This window comes from Schistocerca cancellata, chromosome 2 (assembly GCF_023864275.1).
Source record: "Schistocerca cancellata isolate TAMUIC-IGC-003103 chromosome 2, iqSchCanc2.1, whole genome shotgun sequence".
Taxonomy (NCBI): domain Eukaryota; kingdom Metazoa; phylum Arthropoda; class Insecta; order Orthoptera; family Acrididae; genus Schistocerca; species Schistocerca cancellata.
The window spans coordinates 824,360,555-824,386,127 of NC_064627.1; the positions used below are offsets into that span (position 1 = coordinate 824,360,555).

The 25,573-nt window shown below is 39.0% G+C and overlaps 1 protein-coding gene across 1 annotated transcript in view; it reads left to right on the top strand.

The window, feature by feature from the left end:
• The window catches only part of LOC126162708 (uncharacterized), a 157,316-nt gene that overhangs the window by 33,815 nt on the left and 97,928 nt on the right, over positions 1-25,573 (top strand). Inside the window, exons 3-5 of the mRNA XM_049919367.1 lie at positions 918-1,049; positions 12,206-12,436; positions 18,377-18,685. Of these exons, the coding sequence (XP_049775324.1) occupies positions 918-1,049; positions 12,206-12,436; positions 18,377-18,685 (672 nt within the window). The remainder of the gene's footprint in view (positions 1-917; positions 1,050-12,205; positions 12,437-18,376; positions 18,686-25,573) is intronic.

Consider the following 25,573-nt stretch of genomic DNA (forward strand, 5'->3'; position numbering starts at 1 on the left):
TGTTTATGTTAGTGGATGTACCCATTTGTGGCCCTATTGTTGCTAGACTGTTCTCCACTTTGCTATGTTACACTTACATAATTTCTTTTAAGTGTAAGGTGTGTACAGTGCCAACAGGTGTCATTCAGTCTTGTGGTGGGCAGTGGTCATAATGTTCTGGCTCATCGATGTGAGTCCTTCATACCTCTCTGTAAATTTATAATTTTTTGAAGGAAGGTTAAGATTCTGTAGATTATCTGATTTCATTAACAATTTTAACATTGGCCTTAAGTGATTAAAACTGTAGTTTAATGTTACACAGATATTTCCTTGATTTTCAATAACATGAATTCGTGTTCCTGCTGACAGTTTTCTTGCAAGAACCTCTAAGTTTTTTATGGTCAGTTTATCATTTATAAATGCAAATGTCACTCTGTGTCACTGTTTCATGATCTTTACCAATCTCCTTGACTAGAACTCTGTTACCCAGGAGAGAGCTTTCAATAGTTTTTACCACTAATCCTTTCCTGTGTATATTTGTACCAACATGGTCACTGCAAGTCTGTGCATCAGGTGCTTTTGTTGGTGACAAGGCTATATGGATATATTTATAGCAGTAAAACATGTCAGAAAACCTAAGATAATTTTCATTGTAGCTTAAAGAATCCATGTTCATTCCTCCTATTATTATTATTATTATTATTATCATCCTTTTTTGTTTGTTAGTTGAGAGTTTATGCAGAAGCTCTTCTAATGGATTACTGGGAAGTTTTTAGAGTATTGCTGCTGTTTCATCTAAGTTATTTAATATGTCACATTGAAACATTTAAAATATTCCATGTTTTACTGATGTGAAGGTTTTATATTGAATTTTTGCTTGCTACATGTTACTTTTTTGTTGTTAACTCTGTTCTCAATTTTTTTTTTTTCTTTTGAAGTTTCAGAATGTGATTCCTTCAAATTTGACGGCAACATGAATGAAAGGAGATTAGGCTCAGTACGTTTGCATCCGGTTGTAATAAACTTCTCTTCAAATCTCAATATGTCTTTCATCAATGTGAACTGGACAAGTGAGTATTTTGTTGAAATGCAGTTAACATAGTAGTATTAGTGGAGTGTTGTGTGTAAATGTAGTAGTGACTGCACGAATGGCTTCAGAAATATGTCACATTTTGAGCAGTTATTCCTTTGTCCGAGTTTACAGTAATCCACAACTGGAGTAATGCAGAGTGAATAAAATATGCTGCACTTGGAGGTCTGCATATGGTCCCTCAACCAGGTTCAAGACAAAAGTTTGTCTAGCAAAATCGGATCAGGTGCATTTTGAAAACATGTGTATGAAAACAAGAACCTGGGAACCTTGTCACACTGCGCAGCACATTGGAATGTACAGAACAACATTTATCAGCCCACACTATCATACCAGTCATTGTAGCTCACTGAGTAGATTGCTAGGACATCAAACCCACATCCACCACAGAGCTGTGGTTTGAATCCTTGTCAGGATCATTTTTATTCTTTAGACGTCTGTTCCCTAGTTCTCGTTGTTTGAAAGCAGATAATTTTGTCAATGATAGTGGCTTATTATATGACATAGGAATCAATCAAACTGCATGCATGTGTCTACTGTTTGTGCAGTGCACGACTAAAACTGGGTTGGTCGGAACAGAACCGACATGCCACCTGTGAATGTGGCTTTGAGGCATGCTTTGGAATAAACTTGTGGGCTGGAATCATGGGAGGAGTGCTTTTGGTTCCCTACCTATTGCTTGACAAGTTTAATGTGCCCCTGCATCATATCTTTCTTTGCAATAATTTGCCTGACACATTAGAAAATGTTCCACTTGGTGTTCAGTGACAGTTACATTTCCAGCATGACGGTGCACTGCCACACTGTGGAACAAATGTGTGTAACTAAATGAAGTGTTTCCCGTGAAATATGGTGGCTGTGGAGATCCAGTGTTCTTGCTTCCATGTTCCCCAAAACTTAATCTACTAGATTTTTATTTGTGGGTACACTTAAAGTAACAAGTTTATAGTACTCCACCCATGTATGGGCACAACCTAATAGATCGCATGCATACGTTTTGGGCAATGGTGGGTGCAGATGTGTTGCATAGAGTCCAGCAAAGTACAGTCGAGTGAGTGGCTAAGTGTTTGCAAATGCAAGGTGGTCACTTTTGAACATCATCTGTTAAGTGAACATTGCTACTGCATGTCTGTACCAACTGTGTGACGAGAAGCCTCAACATCAAACGTACAGAATGGAATTATTGTGCATAGCGTATTGTGCAATCTTGTGTAGCTTATGTGTGGTGTTTTTTGTACCTTATTGGATGCATATGATGATATTGTGTTCACTATTATTTTCTATTGGCTTTGTTTATGTCGTGGACGAAACAAAGTGGTTGTTTACGTGTGTAGGAAGTTTGTGTTATGCCTTAATGTTTAAATAAAGGTAACAGTAACACAAATAAATACACAAGATACTGCATTGTGTAGGTGTAAATTGGATATAGTTTGATATTTTAACTGAGGGAAAAAGAAAAGGTTGGCATGAACGTGACTTGAACATCAGCGAGTCTGCATATCTGTTTTCCACCACATTGCCTTGCCTCACTGACCAAATGGGACAGCTCCAGCACAGCACAGAGCTCATGATAGCTGTTCTTGGCCAAAGACTATTCATTAATACATTTGCAATATTATACAATTAAGTTCAATAAATATATTTGTATGTCTACCAGAAAATTCCCTCAATACATTGCTAAATTTAGACAACAGGAAGACAAAAATTATAGCAAAATTATTACAATTAGCACTTGTGGTGTCACAGGAGTTAGGCATATTCCCATTGATTGTAATTATAATTGTATGAATTTGAATAAGTAATATGTGTAATTTGCTTATGTTTCAATATGTAGTAGTCATGCTTAGAGCTTTGAGTGTCTGGAGGATGCGATGGTTTTCAGTCATGTTTCTTAGTCAGAAGTGAAAGAGCAAAAACTGCTCCAAGACTTGTAAGCAGAACCTTGTCTTTCACTTGCAGTGTGCTTGCTGACTGAGATATCCAGGCAAAACTAATGACCCTTCCTGACAGTTTGTTACACCAGTATCTCTTTCCACTTTCCAAATGCCATATAAGCTGTAGTGTATATCTTGCTAGACTAGCAACTTTCCTTACTATCTGAACCTGTATATGGAAGGCCATCTGTCAGGTTTGGAAAGGATGAGATACCAGCAGTAGTGACACTGGATGGGCAGGTGTTGAGCCATACCTGGATAACTCAGTAAGAGCGCTGCCCATGAGAGATAAGGTTGCTGGTTCAACTCCCAATGTTACACACAGTATTAATCTGCCAGAAAGTCTCAAACTAGTGCACTTTAATCTATACTATCAAACCACAATGAAAAATATTGATGGCTGATATATGAAGAGTAAAAATTGAAAACATACCAGGCGGCAAATATGACATTTGCCAGGAGAATTTGAAAGCATTTTATACACAGCATTACCACAAAAAAAAAAAAAAAAAAAAAAAAAAAAAAAACACCCCGAGACCTTGTTCACTTTCTGCTCTTGTTTTGGACTACCACTGTCCACCACTTCTACAACAACAACCTCCAAACCTCCCCCACATCCCGCCATAGCTGACAAACCTTGGCTCTCAGACCCACTACATTTACCTCAACGTCAAAAACTCCCTCCCACCACCATACAGAATCCAGAACCTGAACAGACCCGAGACACAGTCATGAACCTTTTGTCCTAAAGCCTTAGCCCCCCAGAAGTATCAGGCCTTCCCAAAGGCTTAATTTTTTACCCCACTCCCAAATTCAGTCATGCAGAACTTGTTAACAGCATTCTCTCCTTCTCCCTGTCCCTACAATGGAAACACTTTTTCATCACCAACCCAACCAACCAGACTCAACCAAAGACCAATATTGAACCCTGCCTGACTCAGTTCACTCCTCCATCCAACCGTAATCCACACCCACTGCCACCAAATCAGCCCCCGCTAACTTTACATAATTTCTTAACCTCAAAGCTCACCTCATCGTAATGCCCCGAATCCCTCAATGTGCAATCTAACCTTACATTTGCAGAAAGAACTGCAATCCATCACCTAAAAACTGATCCAAACCTTAAAATCCTACCTGCTGACAAAGGCTCCACCACTGTTCTGTTGAAGTGCAAGGACTACCTGGTGGAAGGACTCTACCAGCTGTCAGATTCATCTGCCTACAAACTCTGCCACAGTGACCCCATTCCAGAAATCCAGCAGGATCTTCAGTCTCTCCTCAAATCATTAGGCCCATCCCAGGACCTCTCCCCGGAGTCTCTCTGCTCAATCCTATCACTCCCCACACTTGCACCTTCTACATGCTTCCTAAAGTTCATAGACCCAACCACCCAGAACACCTTATTGTGGCTGGTTACTGTGCCCCCACTGACAGTAACTCTGCTCTCATAGACCAACACCTTTAGCTTAATACCTGCCACTTACCCTCCTATGTAAAAGATACCAACAATTTCCTTCCCCGAGTCTCCACAGTTCTGTTCCTTTACCACATGGTGCTCTGCTCATCACTACTAATGCCGCCTCCCCTTACACTAACGTGCCTAATGCCCCTGGCCTTACCACTGTTTAACAGTGCCTTTCCAAACCTGCAACCTCCTTCCTAATTTCCATGACCAACTATCTCCTCGCCCACAGTTACTTCTCCTTTGAAGGCATTACCAATGCAAACAAATCTGGGGTATGGCTATGGGCACATGCATGGCAACATCCTATGCCAACTTATTCATGGGCCATCTAGAGAAATCCTCTCTAAATACCTAGAATCCCAAACCCCTCACCTGGTTCAGTTTTATTGATGACATCTTCATGATTCGGATCAAGGGTAAGGGCACCCTGTCCACATTCCTCCAGAACCTCAACACCGTCTCCCCCATTTGCTTCGCCTTGTACTACTTGATCCATCAAGCCGCCTTCCTCAAGTTGACCTCCACCTCAAAGTTGGCTATATCAATACCTTCATCCATATCAAAGCTACCAATCACCAGCAATACCTCCAGTTCGACAGGTGCCACCCATTTATGCCAAGAAGTCCCTTCCATAAAGCCTAGCCACCTGTGCCCGTCGAATCTGTTGTGACAAGCAGGCCCTTTCAAAATACATCGGGGCTCTCATTGGGGCCTTCACAGACCATAATTACTCTCTCAACCTTGTACAAAAGCAGACTTCCCATGCCCTATCTCTCCAGTCACCAACCAGCTCCCAAAGTCCCATCGTCTGGCTACAGAGCAGCTTTCCCCTCATCACTCAGTACCACCCAGAACTGGAGTAACTGAATCACATTGTCTGCCAGGGTTTCAACTACCTCTTGCAGTGCTCTGAAATGAGAAATGTCCTACCCACTATCCTTTCCACCCCTCCCACAGTGGTATTCCGCCGCCCTCCAAACTTACACAATATTCTCGTCCATCCCTACACAACAACTGCTCCTAACCCCTTGCCTTACGGCTAATATCTCTGTAATTGACCTAGATGCAAGACCTGTCCCATACATCCTCCCACCACCATATACTCCAATCTGGTCACAAGCATAATCTATCCCATCAAATGCAGGCCTACCTGTGAAACCACTGTGCTGCATTCTATGTGGGCATGACAGCCAAGAAGCTGTCTGTCTACATGAATTGCCACCGACAAACTGTGACCAAGAAACAGTTGGACCACCCCATTGCTGAGCTTGCTGCCCAACACAATGTTCTTAATTTCAGTGATTGCTTCACAGCCTGTACCATCTGGATACTTCCCACCAACACCAGCTTTTCTCAGCTGCACAGGTGGGAACTCTCCCTGCAATATATCCTGCGTTCCCATAGTCCCCCTAGCCTCAACCTTTGTTAGTCTTTGTCCTTACTCTCTAGCCCCTTCTCTGTTCCCATTCCAACACCACACAGTTCTCTATTCCACCAACACAGCCACAGTTTTTTACCTCTCTTCTTTTCTGGTAAACCTCCCTCGCTCTCTGTCTAACCTCCTGAGTGCACCTAACTGCCCTACCCTCTCTTCACCTCATCACTGTATGCTCCCTCAAGCAGCATTGTCCCCCCCCCCCCCAACCACCACCACCACTACCCTGCTATCCCTCCCCAGCCTCCTCCTTACCCCCACCATCTGGTTGTGTCTCTCATCATGCACTGCTGCTCGCAGTGCGGCCTCAGCAGCCAGAGTGTGCAGTCATGGGTGTGTGAGTTGTGCGCCTGCATGCGCGCGCGCGCGTGTGTGTGTGTGTGTGTGTGTGTGTGTGTGTGTGTGTGTGTGTGTGTGTGTTTGTTTCCTGTCTCCTACAAAGGCCCTGTTGGCCAAAAGCTCATTTTCTGACAGTCTTTTTGTTGTGCCTATCTGCAACTCAGCATCTCCACTATATGCTGAGTAGCAACTATCCTTTTCATAATATTGTTACATTCCATCTTGGATTTTGCATTGTTCAAATTATAAAATAAGTACTTTAATAAGAACATTCTAAATGCCGTACCAGGAAACTGAATGTCACTAAGTGCCAATTAGAGGGGTTTTACAAGTTGATTAGTGCAAAGAGGGGAACAGCAACAAGTTACTGTTAAGAATGCTATTTATGTACACAAATAGTGCGGTTACCAGTTTTGGACAACAAGTTCATTTATATTACATTTGAAGTTGTTTACATTAGTTTTGGCTTTTTTTCTCACAATGAATGTAAACATCAAATGCAACATAAATGTAACATGAACAGCTCCCTGAAGATGAATCTGTCGATTCAAAACTATTAATGACACTATTTGTGTAAATAAATAGCACTATGAACAGGGGGCGGTCCTGTTTTGTTATTTGCGTAAATCAACTTGTGTTTTGTACACAGCAACGATCTCAAGAACATCAGTTTTCAACAAAATAGCAGGAAGAAAGTTATTGTTCCACTGTGCCATTAATACTGAGGCACCATATATTATTTATGTTAATACCAGTACAGAAATAAGCATTGAGCTTTTAAATGGTAGAATTGTAGTCAACAAAAGTCACTTCTCTATCTTTTAAATTTTGGAACTCAAAGGGAAGCACAGCTTGGCACAGATCACATACACCATTTACTTACTTTGGCATCTGGATCAAGTCTAGGGACATGCAGCAGTATACTGAGAACACAACAGCACTGAAAATGCATTTTGGGAAGAAATGGCAGTCAGGACATTTTCCATTGCCAATCTTCGTATACTACAATCTAAACATGGCATTACTAAGATTATTTTTTTTTTTTGTTTTTGTTGGGATATGTGCTTCTGCATTCACCTTATGTCACTTAGCAGAAGATAACAGAATAAAATACAGTTGTTCTATCCGTTTTCAGACATTTATGAATGTAATTGATTTTGTCCAAAGAAAGTTTATATTGAATTATAATTACAGTGATATGTTTACATGCTGGTTGACTGATTAAAGTTAAAACTAATAGGCTACCAGAAATTCCAGGGCTGGTTATAAACATTGGATTGAGTAAAGATAACTACTCAGCACATAACAGAGATGCTGAGTAATAGACAGCCACGCAAACTACTAATTGAACATGGTAACATATCTTAAATTTGTTTCGTATTCAGAATGCATGTGTACATGCATATGCTGGCACATCCATATCCCCACCCAGTGCGACAGTAGGTGATCGTGAACAGCGAGTGGATGTGGCTTTCAACTTTGAAGCTGTGTTTGAAACAATTTAAGAGAGATCTAAACAAATTTTTACATTGAGTTTTCATCAGCAATGAGAACTGAATTCTCCAGAAGTTCAACAAGAATCAAAACAATGGGTTACTCGTGGTGAATCTGCTTCAAAGACAGCAAAGACTGTCCAATCAACTGGAAAAATTGTAGTTACAAATTTTTGAGACACAGAGGATGCCATACTAACAGACTTAATAAGAAAAGGAAAAATGTTTACTTCACAATACTGCAGTGAGATATTGGATAGCTTTAACAAGTAATTGATTAAATTATGATCCAGTTTAGCTGTCATTAATTTTCATAGATGTTGTAAATTTAATAAAAGTCAGTTTGCTGTAACTTATTAACCTTTCTTTTGACAAAATGGGTGCATTTCTAATTAATTCAGGCTTTGATTTCTCTTTTGGAGAATGGTCTTGATTATTAAATATCTGTTATGTTCAGTTTCTTTGTTGTCGTTATTATCTTAGGGACTATGGAATTCCCCCATTTTCAAGTTTTCAACTAAAGCACCATTATTATCCATGCTAACAACTCACAGCTTGGTAGATATGTGGTGAAACTGCAACTTCTGATAGCTGTCAATCTCTCCACATTATCCATCTGCACTGGTTCATTTACGTTGGCTGGAGCACGCCATGTCTACCCTTTGCCATACTCATATTTCACTGTCAGATGAGATAACATATCATTTTACACTGGGAAACAGGGAAAAGTGCTTATCTCTGAAAGGGAACAATGATGAAAAGGAAATAATTGTTTTTGGGAAAAAAGAAGTCTTCATTCCAAACACAAACTCTTACTGAACAAACTCTTATGAGGGGAAGGGAAATCTTCACTTCCTATCTTCTCGTGGAAGGTGGGTCCTTCTTAAACTGAGTTTGGAGTTACCTGTTTAATTGCAGAGGTATCCCTTTTATAATTTATCAGTAATTTGCAAGGTGGCAGTATTATCTTAATGTCCTATAACATTTTTACTACAGCTGAAGACCTGAAATCACAGCACTGTTTCCTTGGCATAATAAAATACCTAGTGAGCAACTTATCCTAACTATGTCAGATTTTACTATTCATCTTGTGATTTATGTGGCTTTGGGAGTCAGTTCTCCTAGATCCAACATAAATATAACTTTATTTTGGTCCAACACATAAAAAAAGAATGAATTATTACTATTTACTACATTGTCAGGATTCAGATGACACAAAATGCTTGTCATTAAGTGCATATTCTGCAGATACTGCTGGAACATTGTCATCCCATGACAGAGAATTCCTGTTCAGTGATATATGTAAAATCTTGAGGCAGAATATGATTAGTCTGTATGCAGTAGGTTGTCCAACTGCAGTTATCGCTAGAACCATCTTCAATGAACCAGCTTGAGGAACAACCAATGTATCACATTATTTTACCTTTCTGTTTTGTCTGATTTGTAGAAAGTACATGTGTTGTAGAAATGGCTGCTGTCTGCATGATATTGTAATCGTCCTGTTACAGACTAATCAGGTGTGTTAAAAAGGTTATTAACTTGATCTCAGAATGATCACTTTGTATTTCAGATGCAACTTCCACATAATTTAATCAGCATCTCATTAAATAACATTAAATTTTTTGTGTGTTTACTATCTGCTACTTTAGTAATGATATAATATTCAACACAAAACATGTTGAGCATTTTGGAGTCGACCCAGTTAGAAATATATTAATGGAATTGTTACATGGCATATAAAACTTATTCATTACACATTTCCATCTGTCACTATAATGTTCATTCGTAGTTAATTTCTTTCACAGTGACTGCAAGCTAATTTGTAATTGCATGTGTGTCATGGGTAACTTTGAATACACATATGCTGCTTCTTTTTTTTTTTTTTTTACAGAGAGTTTATTATAAGCCTTTTATTTTGTAGTGTTCTTAATTGCCAATTGAATGTTGTAGTTACTCTGACATTTCTCCTCCCTTCACCACTCCTCTCTTCCACTCTGCCCCTTTGTGCTTACACTAAGTTCTACATTGTAAGCAGTTAAAGATCTTCTCTAGTTTCTTACAAAATGACATGGGCAATGGCTTAGACACTGGACGCACATTCAGGAGGGAGGTTAATATAGGTTCAGATGATCCTTAGTTTCACGTAAGGCAAATGCTGAGAGGAAATGAGCACACCCAAATTCCTTCCCCATCCTTATTCAGTCTGAGCATCTGCCCTGTCATCAACAGTGTCGTCAATGGGCGTTTAGTCTTCTTTCTTTCTTTGTGTTTCTTGTAAGATGTCAAGAACTTAAAGGAGTTTTTGCTGTTGCAAAAGTATGGAAGCTTTATATTGAGCAGCAATTTTGTCCCTGAAATTTAAAGGCTCTAAGGGGAATTGTCTGTACTTAACATTACGTTTTACCTTAAACTGTTTTGAACAGTGGAAAATCTAGGATGGAATGATGAAAGTATTATGAAAAGGACAGACTGCTACTCACCATAAAGAGTAGATGTTGAGTCACAGACAGACACGGCAAAAAGACTACTATACATTTGAGCTTTCAGCCAAAAGACCACTGAGGCTGGCCTCAGTGGCTGTACACAGCAGTTATGTGTGTGAGTTGTGACTGAATGAGTGTGTGTGTTTTCTACTTTAGAAGAAGACCTTATGGCTGCAAGCTCAAATTTGTAGCAGTCTTTTTGTTATGCCCGTCTATGACTGAATGTCTCCTCTATAAAGTAACAATCTATCATTTTCATAATAATTTACGCTCTTTTGCATTGTCACATTTTTTTATATTAATTAACTAACTAAATAGTGTTTTGAAGAACTGACTTCAGTGATGTTAGTTACCATTTACAACATTTACTTTCACCACAAAGTGTCAAAACAAACTTGATATAATACATACGGCTGAAAAGTTAATACTCCATAGCTAAGCAATGAATAAAGTATGCAATCATGTTTGTAAGTTCCTTCATCTCCGTCAAATGATAGTGACTGCTGTCTGGTGCAGTGAAGATGGGAAGGAGTGCTGCTTGAATGAAACATGATGGAAGATTCATTAATTTCTTTTCTGACAAGAGAATGTTAGCTAAATACACATTGTTCACAAATAAAAATGGGGAGAGACAATGACATTTAAATGGTGAGTGGTGATTAGACAAACAAAACGATTAGAATAATCACACTAGCCTGTGTGTGTGTGTGTGTGTGTGTGTGTGTGTGTGTGTGTGTGTTTGTTACTTAACTCTGAAAATAAAATAAATGAAAATTATGTGAACTATTCCTGCTGTTACATAGAGAACAGGAGGGAGGAGGAGGAGATTAGTGTTTAACGTCCCATCGACAACGAGGTCATTAGAGACGGAGCGCAAGCTCGGGTGAGGGAAGGATGGGGAAGGAAATCGGCCGTGCCCTTTCAAAGGAACCATCCCGGCATTTGCCTGAAGCGATTTAGGGAAATCACGGAAAACCTAAATCAGGATGGCCGGAGACAGGATTGAACCGTCGTCCTCCCGAATGCGAGTCCACATAGAGAACATAACAACATCTTATTCAGTATATAATGCAAAACGTACCATAAATTTATTATTGATGTATGGTATGACTTAACTATGCTCATTCACTCCAACATCAACTGCTAGATGAACTTCTTGTGATGATAGCAGAAATATGCACATAATAACAGTATATACTTTGTATGCTTTTGCTAGCAGTCCTCTATTGAAGAGATAAATGTAGAGGGTACAGAAAACAAGAGAGAAAACAAATACTCTGTCATACAGATGACAAATGGAAACTGTAAGATATACTGGAATGAAAAACCGGTGGTGGATTATAATTAATATGAGGAGTAAAGCCACTCACCAGTGGCACTTCAACTATTTGATGAATTGTTATGTTTACTCCTCCAACTGTAAGAAAATGAGGTATGCATTATGATCCACAAATAACCACTTTGACCATGCCAAATAACAACACAGTTTATCCCCTTGCTTGTTCTGTAATGATTCTAACTTTCAAGACTTCAGTAACTTCTCCAGCAAAGTATGTCTTCTTAGATGCAGGGCAGTTATCAGTCTACAGACTGAATTACAGCAGAACTTCTACAATAATCTTAAATGATTCATATTCTCACTATATCCTCAGATTTTACAAACTCTTTGTATCTTGAACTGATGGTGTTATGGCTCTAATTTCCTGGCACTGTATACACTTAAATGGCTATACTGAAGCATTATTTGATTTAGGGTGTAAAATATATACAGTAGACTCCTGTTAACTGTGTGTTAAGATAATCATACAAATACAAAACAGAATCAGAGTGAAGAGAAACAGATCTTCCACTCACCAAAATGAATTATTTATATATACATGAATGTTGTTTGAATCTTAATATTTATATTTCAGTAAACCATCTGAGATGTAATACATCATTGTGACAGGATTATTCTATTTCTAATGACACATTTTTATTTTCGCAGAACTGCAGTTTCGTCTGAGTGGCATGGAGAGGAGTTGGTCTCTTTGCCGAACCATAGAACTGAGTAAGAGAGCAGCAAAGTGGTTCAATATTAAGGAGTTGTTTTACAGTTGCCGACTCCTCAGTCCCAATATGACTGACCAAAACATCATGTTAGAATACCATGCATCTCGTGGAACACAGCATGAATTTGGTAGATTTACCTTCAGGCTGGACACACCAGTAGACAGGTGTATGCTATTGTACCTTTTTATTCTTCTTTGGTAGTCACTGTACTTATTGCTTGAGTGAGTTTCTTGGCTAAATATTTTTCTGTTGGTGGTTTGGTTATTTTCTGAATAACTAATATTTTGTAATATTTAAACTCTTAGTGTTTGACAAAATAAGAGGTACGTGTTACTCAGTTACTGGGTTCATTACTCACAGTATTTGTGTTGCTGATCAGCGTAGTTAGTGGATAAAGAAACTGCAGTAAGTTTCTGACTATTACAAAACCAGACTTTTACCATGATACTTTCGAACAAACTCTTCGTCTGCTACTCTCGATTAAATAGCTGTGGTGGCATAGGTTAAGAGAACACAGAACCTTGTAATGAAAAATTTTAAATGTACAGTAACTCAAAAACACTTTTGAATATGGTCCCACAATTAAGTTACACATCGTACTTAGCTGTCATTTCATTTCTGAGTGGAGGGTCTCAGCAACAACATTTTAACTACAGTTATTCTTTGTTAGCACTATAAAGCGTATATTGATCAGTGCACGTATACTGTAACAGACTTTCAGGAACAAGAAACCTCCAAGAAGGTACAAAAATAACAATTGTACTGCCAGTTGTGAGATTGGGTGCAAGGAGATAGTAGCTTTTCAATATCCAGTGCAAAGAAACTTCAGATAGCTCCAAAGTTTGGCAATTTGTTTTGAATGTACAGAAATGTAAAAATTGTGCACCTGACAAACCACAGAAAGGTGATGCACAGACACACTTAAACAGTAATTCTTCCTGCACCCTCTACAGGAAGAAATTATAATATGTGGTACAATGGCCAATGGGAAATGCCCTCTGCTGTGCACTGCATTGTATGTAATGTATTAGATTAGATTAGATTTACTATATACATATATATGTACATATATGTTTATGTAGTTGTAGATCAGATGGAAAAGTTTTTAATTTTTGGGTTAGTGTAACAAAAAAAGTATATAATAAAATTAGAAATCTGTCCTTACTATCAGCAGTAATTGAAAAAAATGTTAATATTTTAGTGAAGTGGTATTCTAAAACTGTCAAATACTTAAAGAACTGCATTTTGAACCATTTGCTGTACAAATAAATCTTTATTCTGAAATTGGTAAATAATATTGAGAATAAAGGTTTATTTCTACAGCTGATGGTTAAAAATGCAATTCTTTGAGATATTTATGCTGTGTTAAAACTATTGTGGAATAAATGTTTCCAAGTGTAAACAGACACAAGACACAAGTAAGTGGCTTAAGCCAAGTACAGCAGTAGAGTCAGCCAAGGCTATTTCCTATGCAGTACACGGATTGGTATACAGTGTATTTGTATATCCAGTAGGAGGATAATTGTAGGTAACCAATGAGAAGCAATGTATTTTAAGTACCAAAATTGGAGTCATTTAGTGTCATTCACAGGTGTTTATTGTTATGTTAGGTCATCTGACATTACCTTCAATTGCCACCATAGCAGCATCACTTTTTTCTGTAGTTTTGAAACAGAAGTTGTGGTGACAGATTGATCTGTGCTATAACAGAAGTCTAGGCTAATCTGGAAGGTGATAGCTTGGTTGCAAGTTGGCAAAATTACATTAACTTATTTTTTGAGACATTGATAATTAATAATTGATGATCACACTCTCATATAAATACTGAACAATTAAAGTAGTGATTCAGAAAGTATTGGCAATCAGATGTTACACTTAGCAATTGTTTGCACTGTAAGTTTGTATATTGTGTACCATAACTTTTGAACTCTTTTATTGTTACATTGAATATCTATTGTCAGATAGGCCCAATTTTTTAAAAATATGTAGTATATTAAGTGGTTATATTGTTGTCAGAATTTGACATAATTTCTTCAGCTTGCGATGAAATATGGCTGCATGCTGCTCTGTTATTGGGAACTTACAAGGCAGCTGTCCTTTTTCATGTGGTACTACATCTCTTAAGCATTCTCTGAGTTTTTTAAGTGCCATCACTTTAATAGGTTGAAACTAATTACTCGTAACATCCATCCTTACCAGGCTCGTACCTGAATCTGTACTGCTTCTGATGTTGTTGGTCCACCAGTAACAACTGTTTTCTGCATGTTCTGTATTGGTCTGTGATCTTTGTAGTCTAGCTGTGCTTTCTTCAGTTCCTTCAGTCAGTCCTTCCATTTTAGATGACCAAAGGCTTTCTTTGTACATCTTTTTAGAAGTATATTTTTCAATTATTTACCACTCATTTCTCTGAAACTATATTTGAAGCTAATAACTGCAGCTTTACCTAACAGAAGTTGAAAAGCATAGTTCTTATTGTTGCAGATGTAGATCAGAGTGCTGGTAGTTTTTGCTTTGTGGCATTTCTGTTGTCAAGGTTGAGAATCATGAATTGATGTATCTTTTGGAATTGGTGGGCAGCTTTCCTCATTTGCACATGCTTCACACAAATTTTGTAACAAAAGTATTACTTAAATTTAACATAGCAGGTATAGGAGAAGGATGTAAATATGAATTGAATTTTATTTTATCCTGGATTACATGGTGTCTAGCAATTGTAGATGTAATCTAGGACATGTCAGAAACACAAAAACCTTCATTATCACATACTTCCTAACTGTTCTAACATCATTGATTATAATCAACAATATTTACAAATATAATTTGAGCGGTACTCATCAACACTGTAAAATTCTTCTTCCACCAGATAGTCTTTTAAATTATGTTCTTTGAAAACTTAGTGTCTTGTACATTATCACACAGTTTTTTGAGGCAGACTTCTTAGTAATTTGATACCTGAGTACTGGGGTCCTCTTTCAAGCATTGTCAATCAGTGGAGTATGCTTTGTGTGTCATTCTTCCTCCATGTGTTGCGGGTGTGTACACTAACATTTGTAACCCATCTGCACTACCTTTTGTGACACTTAGTACAGTTTTATACATTAACCAGGAGGAAAAAGTTAAGATGCCCAGTCATTTGAAGCAGTTTCTGCATGTTTCAGGAATCTTTCTTCTTAATATGATTCTTACTTCTTCTTCGTCTTCTTTTTTTGTGAACACCCTTTTTATTTCTTGAATGTTTGAGTTTCCCCACACTACCACTCCATACTGCAGCTATGGTTCGAAGAGCCCATGGTATATTGTGCACAGAAGCAGTTTGTCTGCATACTGTGGTAGCTGCCTCATTATAAATATGACGGAGCTGCTTGCCCTCGGGTACCATACTTTTCCAATCTTCTTATCAGTATTTCATTGTCAGTAGTGTTGAATGCTTTGGAGAGATCCAGAAACATTGCAGATACAACGTGTTTTTCATCTAAGGACTGTATAATGTATTCTGTCAGACGCAATTGCTGAGTCCGTAGATCTACTCTTTCTAAAACCGTGCTGTGATGGTATGAGAATGTTGTATTTGTCCAGACAATCAAGTAATCTATCATACACAACCATTTCTAGGATTTTTGAGAAACCTGATATCAGTGAAACTGGCTTGTAGTTGATCACCTTTCTTGTACAGTGGTACCACCCGGCTTATCTTCAGTTTTACTGGAAAAATTCCCTCTCTGAGAGAGCTGATATTATTTGCTCACTTACTTGCATGTATATAGTTATCATTGATTATGTTAGCTATTTATCTACCATCTGTAATCACTGTGTTGTTTATTTTCATTGACCTGATATCTTTTTCTTTGTTTGGTCCAGGTTGTTCCTGTCTTTCACCATTAATTGCGTTCCAGGCTGTCTTTGTCTTGCTTCTTGAGTTTAGTAAGGTAGCATATATTGCTCTTGATTTTGCCTCTCCTATAATTTTTCTATACTTCCTTTGCAGCATTTTGTAATTTTCATCTTCACCCCTCCATCTCAGATCCTGCAGCTTCCTTCGCAGTTCTGTTACCTTACTAGTAATCCACTTTGTCTGATCCTGCATCTTTTTTTATGTCTTTGTTTTGTGGAATTCTACATTAAAATGGTGTTTAATTTTTGTAATAAATTAATCATATTTTTCATTTACATGCTGCATCTGTAGGGCTTCATTCCAGTTGTCCCTGCTTCATATTGTTCTAAATATGTTAATATTTTGTTACTGATGTTCCTAACTGCTTTGGTTGTCTGTTTTGAGTCAGATATTATGTCCTTACTTATGCAGAAGCAGATCAGCTGTCTATGATGATAAGATATTTCTGTTTGGACTGCATGTGACTCATAGTTAGACCTATTAACATTAGTAATGATGTTGTCAATAACTATTTGGCTTTGAGAAGTCACTCTTGTTGGTGCATATATTGTTGCCTCCATATTGTGTTGTATTAACAATTCTTCAAAATATTATCTTGGTTCTGATTCTTTTCCCATGTCAGTATTGAAGTCTCCACATATAAGAATGTTTTTCTTCATATTCCTTCTTAGTAAGTTGGCCATTTTTTTTTTTCAGAAAGATGGTAATTTTGCCGCTTGGTGATCTGTACACACAAAACAATCTAAAGTCATCAGTCACTACACCAGTAATTTCAAAGTCTTTTTCTCTATAGGTCATCTCAAACCTTTACTGTTTGCTGTCTTTAGGAGTTTTCCTGTTTCAATATATATGGAAGCTCCACCACCCTTATGTTCAGTTCTACAGAAGTAATTAGATAAGATACAGTCCTTTATTGTCAAGTTAGGTATCTGGATTTCAGTTAGAGCATGTTCACTGATACATGTCTGATAGTATGTCTGGTTGTATTTCACTTAGAACTACTTCTGCTTCTAGTTTCTTGTTACCATCGTGTTGAATATTCTGATGTAGTACTTTTATGTAATTTTTCTTTTGTTGACTTAGATGTTTTGGGCTGCATTCTGAGAGCATATTCTGTAGTTCCTCCTTTTTCGTGTGGTGCTTATATTTTGCTTTAGCAATTGGTTTTTCACCCCCATCAGGCCATATTAGTTTCCCTTTCTTCTGGTCACTTTGCAGACATCTGTAAACATTCTGTTGAGTGTTACAGACCCTTAACTGTTTAAATGCATGCCATCCTTTCCGAGGCAGTTTTCACTCAGAAATTTGTTTGGATCTATGAAAACGGCACCAAGATGATCACACTGTACTTTGGCAGCATAATTTGTTTTGGAGATATATTTGTCACTCTGATGATTCTGCTAAGTATCAGCCAGGATCCCGCATAGATACGTCTTGCCGAATAAATCACATTCCTTGTTTCGTTAATAATTCCTTCATCACTTCTGCTTCTTAATGAATTTGTTCCATGTATGAAGATACAACTGTAATTAACCTTGGTTCCAGAATCTGGTTTTGTATTTGTTTGCTTTGAATTTACCATTTTTTAAAAATATTTGTTGATTTTTTGCATTCTAATTCGCAGTTTGATGTCGATTTTGCAGTTGGGGACAGCAATATTTTTCAGCAGTGAGTCGCCAATTATTAGAAACTCATTGTCATCCCTTTGCACAGCTGTGGTGTTTTCTTTACTTTTATAGTATGTCTCCGTCTTCCATTTGTATTTATCTACAGATTTTTGGCTTGCTAAGTTTATCATGACATCGGTAATGCTGTATCTGTTGTTTTTAGTGGTCGTAGGGGCACATGTGTTTTCACTGTCTTGCTTTTCCATTTGGTGTATTTCAGGACTGCTTTTCACATATTAATCTATCGTTTTCTTTCTTTATAGTGAATAATTCTGTTTTTAGTGTTTCAGTATCACTTTGGAGTAGCTTTATAATTTCATTTTTTGAGTCCACTGTACTTAAAAGATAATTTTCCTGATGATATGTTTGTATTCATTTGTCATTACTTGTTTTAAAGTATAACACTGTAACATTAACTCTGTTACAAGTAAAACATAAGAGAATTTTTGTCATTGCAAGAATAATTGTACAGTTGTATGTCCGTTGCTAACACCTTCCCTCTGTGTGCAGGAATAGAGTATGAATTGATTTAATATTCTTATTTCAGCAGTGCGCTTTACACCAAAGTGGAAAAATAAATTTGTGTACATTGAATGGCAGCTGCCATTGCTGATAGCTCATTGGCATCATCCCTTTAGTGAAGAGCCTGCAAAATATGAAGTGGTTGTGAGGAGAGATGGTAAAATAAAACAGAAGGAAAAGTTTTTCTCTGACAATGACAGCAATATTGCTGACTTGGGAATGGAAATGAAGTATGATACAATGCACTTCCCAGGTTATTATATGTTTGAAGTTACGAAGAAGTGTGCACCACAGCAAGATTGTGACGATCCCAGCACAGCAACTGTCAAAATAGGTAAGAACTTATTATTCTGTGCATCTTTGTTCTGAAAATTTTCTCATCTTCTTGCAGTGTTAATGCTGCCACACTCAAGTCCTGGAATGTTCCTGGAAATGGCAAGTTAGACATCGAACATCATGGGGGGAAGGGGGGGAGAAGTGTTCATTGCAATTGACAATAACATTATGCAGATCATGGTCAAAATTAAGTCTTATTGTGAAGTTATCTGGAACTGAGCAGCTGGCGTAGGTGAACTCACATTAATCATTGAATGTTTTTACAAGCAACCTAGTTCTGATGTAATGTTCAAAGAAGTTTCCAATTTACTGCCAGTCACCATAAATTAAAGTCCATTATATTTCAACTGGGCACCATGCAAATCTCAAAAACATGAGGGTGTGGGTTGTTGTAACAACCAAACAGTTCACAGGGGGTTTTCTCATGGATACATATACATCAGGCACATGTCGCCAGAGCTCTGTTTGATCACCTGATGTCATTAAGGCTGTCCCCTCTCACAGAAGATCTTGCACAGTCATGGTTCTGTTTATTATTCGGGTCTGTGAATCTGTTATAGGAATGTGCAGGTCTGTTTTGCAATAATGAGTGTGTAATTTTTTAATGGTCATCAGGAATTTTGTGTTGAGATGTTTGACGCACATTTAACATGATGCCTGATACAATCACAATACACCTTACTATGTACTTCCAAATTAATGACAGTGAACTCTTGCACTTGATACAATCACAATACCCCTTGCTATGAACTTACAAATTAATGACAGTGGACTCTTGCATTATGTTATATGCACTAATTCATTATGTTATATTCACATATATGTGTTCTACCTTATCATCTGAATACAAGCTACAAACTCACTGAATTGTAACTAAAGCTTAATAATACTGTAGTAAAACTAAATATTATTAGCAGTGAACACACTTCTGCTCATACCACAAACTTCCATGCAGTGACTCCCCCCAGTGACTCATCACTAAAGACTGTTAGCAGTGACTGATGTCACAGAATTGTTGTAAAGCTGCAGTGGAGTCTCTGTCTCTTAGTTGTGGCCAGTTAGAGGCTAGGAAAGGGAATGCTATCTTATAAGGCCACACTGTGACATACCATTGAGTCGTCAGAAAATAGTCTTCTCATGAAAACCCACACCTTAGCTCATGATCATGTGATGCAGTAGACTATGCTGTAGTAGGCTTATACAGGGTCTATTGTAGTGATTCGAGAATTTCTGTGTAAATTCTAGAACCACTCAGCCTTCTACCATCTCAAACACATGATATTCTGGATATGAGTGTGAGATGGTAGAATCCTACCTACTGCATGTCACATGTTTGTATGTGCAGGTTTAAAATCTGTCACGTGAAGAAAGTAGACACAGCGGTCGGACGGCACCAACAAGTACCCGTCGGGCAATCCATAGATGTTTTAGTGAGTGTGTAAGGAAGAACCAGGAATTTATATGCAGCTCTGTGCTTATTGTGTCATTGACTATTCTTATTAAAACAAGAACAGTTGCAAAGAGTACTCTTGTAGACTCTTGACGCAACTTTGTTAGAGGCAAGACTCATTTTATGATTCATGTTAAGAAAGGTCATGGTATTCAAGCCAACTTTGTTTTAACTGTAACTCCATTTGTTTCTAATGTCCGACTGTATGAGAGACTTGCAGGAAGTTACATATTCATTGGAAAGTGAAATTTTTATTGTGTATGGAGGTCAAATACTTCGTTAGTTGACGAAAAGTAAAGTGTGTATGTCTACTTATTTCATAAATAGAAAGAGTCTAAAAATTCCTGTACCTAGTGTAATTTGACACAGAGAAGAAGTGAAGAGGGTCTCCAGCAGCCGGCTATTCAGTAAAGAAGAGTGGCTGCAAATTGCAAGTAAGTCACCTCATAAAGAAGTGGAAGATGTTTTGGGGGAATAAGCCAATATAACCCAGATCCACACTCACACTTTAATTCGTCAGAACACTAGAATGTGGAGACCTATGTGAAAGGACCAAGAAAACATTAAGTCAAAACTGAGAGAAGCTGTTATGAGTTGCCATAATAACCAAACATAATAATACAAGGGAATTGGAATATGTTCAGGTATCCAGTGGAGCAAAATTTAAATCGAAAAACATTGAAGAAGTGAAAAATTCACAATGATAAATATAGTAAAGAAGATTTCGATGTATTTGTCTAAGAAGCAGTACGCATAGAATGCTTCAGCTAAGAAGATCCATTGCGGGGAATATACAGCTCTCAAACACATTGCAGGGATGCAGACGCAGAAACCAACATACATCCGATGCCACTGGCACCAGCTGCTGTTCACCAGTGCTGACCTGCTTCCATATCCGCTCACCCACGCAACGAGAATTCTACGCTGGGTCAGCGTAAAACAAAACTTGATTACTTTAGTATGAAGTGGTACAAGATACTGTTAGTGAACTGTTACTGTGTAATTATCATATTTAAAGTTAGCTTTAAATGCTTACAAGAGCTAAGGCATATGAAAGTATGGAAAATATACAACAGGTTGGGGAAACTCCAGACCATGAAGAATGGCCATGAAGAATTGCAAAGAAGTGCCTGACTGGGCTGAGTTGATAAATTTAATCAAAGCCCAGAGTCTTAAGTTAAACTCATTAAATCCTCAATTAAATGCTCAGAGTGCGACTCTAAGTAAAGAACTAGACTTAGTAAATTCTCAATTAAATACTCAAATGACAAATTTAGGTTTGTTAAACGCCAAAGTCGACTCTCAAAGCAAGGAATGTAGTAATCTAAGCGAAGACATGGGTGCTTTGAAGATTGAATTTGATGCCATAAGTAATAAAGTAGAGAATTTAAATCATATGTGTAAAAGTGCAGCAGCAGTGCAGTAGGGAGTCGCGTATTTAGCTTTCATATTTGTTTTGTAGTTTGATTCTTAATTTCTTTCCAAGTGTTTGTGCACTTGCATATTTAATTACATAAAATCCTTGCTTATTCTCGTATTTGAGAGGAGTTATATTGCTTATTGATAGCTGTAAAGTGTAAGTTCGCGGAGTCGTTAGTGAGTTGTTTGTTTTGGACAGCCAGTGCTTTCTGTTTATTTCGCAGAGTCAGTTAGCAGCAGACAGAGGCCAGTGCAGATTCATCTGTGCTTGCAGAGTGATGTGTGCAAGCAGCAGTAGCAGAAACTAGTCGTGTATTCAGTTTTTCGTATTAGTTCCGCAGGTTTAATTCAAATTACTTTGTGTGTTTGTGTGCTTGTTTGGTGAAATTTTTCAGATCTTTGCGTATTTTCAAATTAGAAAGGGGTAGTATCAAATTTTAATAACGGTAGAGTGTAACATCGCGTAGGCGGTTTTCATTTGTGCTAAGACAGGGTTAGGATCGCATTGTAATATCTGTATAGCGGCGTAGTCATGGTCATCTGATTACTTAGTTTGTAAGTAATATCGCAGCTCAATCTGGCACTGGTGATGCAACTGTGCAGTCTCATATTGCTGTTTTATTTGTCACAGCTGTATATGTCCAGATATTAGCAGTAGGATGGATAGGGTGTGTGCGTGCTGTGTGCGGGCACAGGAGGAACTGGCCACGGTTCGCGAGCAGCTGAGCGTGCTGTTGGCCACGGTCAGCCACCTTCAGGCTGCTGCCTTGAGGTGTAGTGATGGCGGAGGGTCTGGCGTGTTGCTTGAGACACCCCAGGTGTCACTTGCTGCGTCCGCTGACTCAGCCGCCGAGGCACCTCCTAGTGTACCCAGCACATTGGGGCCACCCTTACCTCAGGGGGAGTGGCGGACTGCAACGCATTCACGTTGCTCGAGGTGGAGGGTCAATGTGGAGGGTGGCATTGCCTGTTCATCCTGTCAGTGGGCAGGTGGCCGCTCCTTCAGCAGGGCCCGAGCAGGCACACAGGGGCAAAAGCTTGCTGGTTATTGGGAGCTCCAACGTTAGGCGGGTGATGGAGCCACTTAGGGAAATAGCGTACAGGGCTGGAAAGAATTCCAACGTGCACTCGGTTTGTCTGCCGGCTATTGAGCATACGGGGTGCAGTCGTCTGCAAGTAGTTGCTCACGTCGGCACCAGTGATGGCTGTCGCTTGGGTTCTGAGGTGATCCTCAGTTCATACAGGTCGCTGGCGAATTTGGTGAAGACCGCTGGCCTCGCACGTGGGGTGCAAGCAAGAGCTCTCTATTGGCAGCATCGTTCCCAGAGTGGATCGGGGTCCTTTGGTTTGGAGCCAAGTGGAGGGTCTCAACCAGAGGCTTCGTCGACTCTGTGATGGTCTTGGCTGCAGATTTCTAGACTTGCACTATTGGGTGGGGAATTTTAGGATGCCCCTAGATAGGTCAGGGGTACACTACACAAAGGAAGCGGCTACTTGGATAGCAGAGTACTTGTGGCATGCACATGGGTTTTTTTTAGGCTAGTCGGTAGTGTGAGGTGTCCTGATGAACACTCACCAGTCGACGTGGAGGCAGGGAAATCAGGACATGCTCAGTGTAAAGACACTTCAGCTATCAAGATATTAGCAGTAAATTTTCAGAGTGTTCGGAATAAAGTTCCTGAATTTACTGCCCTCCAGGAAGCGTGTGGCGTGCAAATTATTCTCGGGACTGAGACCTGGCTGAACCCTGAGAAAGGAAGTTCTGAAATATTTAGTGAGGGTTGGAACGTGTATCGGAAAGACAGATTAGACACCGCAGGAGATGGTGTCTTCATTGCAGTTGACAAAAATATCGTGTCTACTGAGGTCGAAGTAGAGTGTGATTGTGAAGTTATCTGGACATGTTTAACAGGGCTAGGAGAAGTAAAGTTAATTGTTGGGTGTTATTACCGGCCACCAGGTTCCACCATGACAGTTCTAGAATCATTCAAAGGGAGTCTACACTCTATATCGCAGAAGTACCTGGATCATGCTGTTTTAGTCGGAGGCGACTTCAACCTACCTAGTATAGACTGGGATGTCTATGGATTCATTACAGGTGGTGCAGACAAGCCGTCGTGTGAATTACTTTTGAACACATTATCTGAAAACTGTCGAGCAACTAAATCGACAGCCAACGCGTAATGGAAATATTTTAGATTTGGTAGCCACGAACAGACCAGACCTCATCGGCGGTGTCAGTGTTGAGACAGGGATTAGTGATCATGATGTTGTCATTACGACTATGGTTACGAAAGTTAAAAAGTCGGTCAAGAAGGCTAGGAGAGTATTCTTACTAGAAAGAGCAGATAAGCAGTTGTTAGTATCCCACTTAGTAAATGAATCGACTATCGACTTCATTTACTTCCGGTACGATGGACGTGGAAGAATTATGGGCAAATTTTAAACACATTTTAAACCACGCATTGGAGAAGTATGTGCCGAAAAAGTGGGGACGGAAAAGACCCACCGTGCTTTAACAGCGCAATTCGGAGAATGCTCAGGAAGCAAAGATAGTTGCACTCGTGGTACAAGAAAGATCGGGAGAATGAGGACAGGTGAAAGTTAGTAGAGATTCGTGCTGCTGTAAAAAGAGCGATGCGCGAAGCATACAACCACTACCACCGTCATACCTTAGCAGATCATCTTGCTGAAAACCAAAGGAAATTCTGGTCTTACGTAAAATAGGTAAGCGGGTCGAAGGCTTCCATCCAGTCACTCACTGATCAGTGTGGCTTGGCAACGGAAGACAGCAAAACGAAAGCTGAAATTTTAAATTTAGCATTTGAGATATCTTTCATGCAGGAGGATCATACAAACATACCACCGTTTGAGTCTCGTACAGATTCCCGTATGGAGGACATAGTGATAGACATCCCTGGGGTTGTGAAGCAGCTGAATGGGTTGAAAATAAATAAATCGCCAGGTCCTGATGGGATTCCAATTTGGTTTTACAGAGAGTACTCTACTGCATTGGCTCCTTACTTAGCTTGCATTTATCGCGAATCTCTTGCCCAACGTAAAGTCCCGAGCGACTGGAAAAAAGTGCAGGTGACACCTGTATATAAGAAGGGTAGAAGGATGGATCCTCAAAATTACAGACCAATATCCTTAGCATTGGTTTGTTGCAGGATTCTCGAACATATGCTCAGTTCGAATATAATGAATTTCCTTGAGACAGAGAAGTTGCTGTCCATGCATCAGCACGGCTTTAGAAAGCATCACTCCTGCGAAATGCAACTCGCCCTTTTTTCACATGATATCTTGTGAACCATGGATGAAGGGTATCAGACAGATGCCATATTCCTTGACTTCCCGAAAGCATTTGACTCGGTGCCCCACTGCATACTCCTAACTAAGGTACGAGTGTATGGGATTGGTTCCCAAGTATGTGAGTGGCTCGAAGACTTCTTAAGTAATAGAACCCAGTACGTTGTCCTCAATGGTGAATGTTCATCGGAGGTGAGGGTATCATCTAGAGTGCCCCAGGGAAGTGTGGTACGTGCACTTTTGTTTTCTATCTACATAAAATGATCTTTTGGATAGGGTGGATAGCAATGTGCGGCTGTTTGCTGACGATGCTGTGGTGTACGGGAAGGTATCATTGTTGAGTGACTGTAGGAGGATACAAGATGACTTGAACAGGATTTATGATTGGTGTAGAGAATGGCAGCTAACTCTAAATATAGATAAATGTAAATTAATGCAGATGAATAGGAAAAAGAATCCCGTAATGTTTGAATACCCCATTAGTAGTGCAGCACTTGACACAGTCACGTTGATTAAATATTTGGGCGTAACATTGTAGAGCGATATGAAGTGGGACAAGCATGTAATGGCAGTTGTGGGGAAGGCAGATAGTTGTCTTCGGTTCATTGGTAGAATTTTGGGAAGATATGGTTCATCTGTAAAGGAGACCACTTATAAAACACTAATATGACCTATTCTTCAGTACTGCTTGAGCGTTTGGGATCCGTA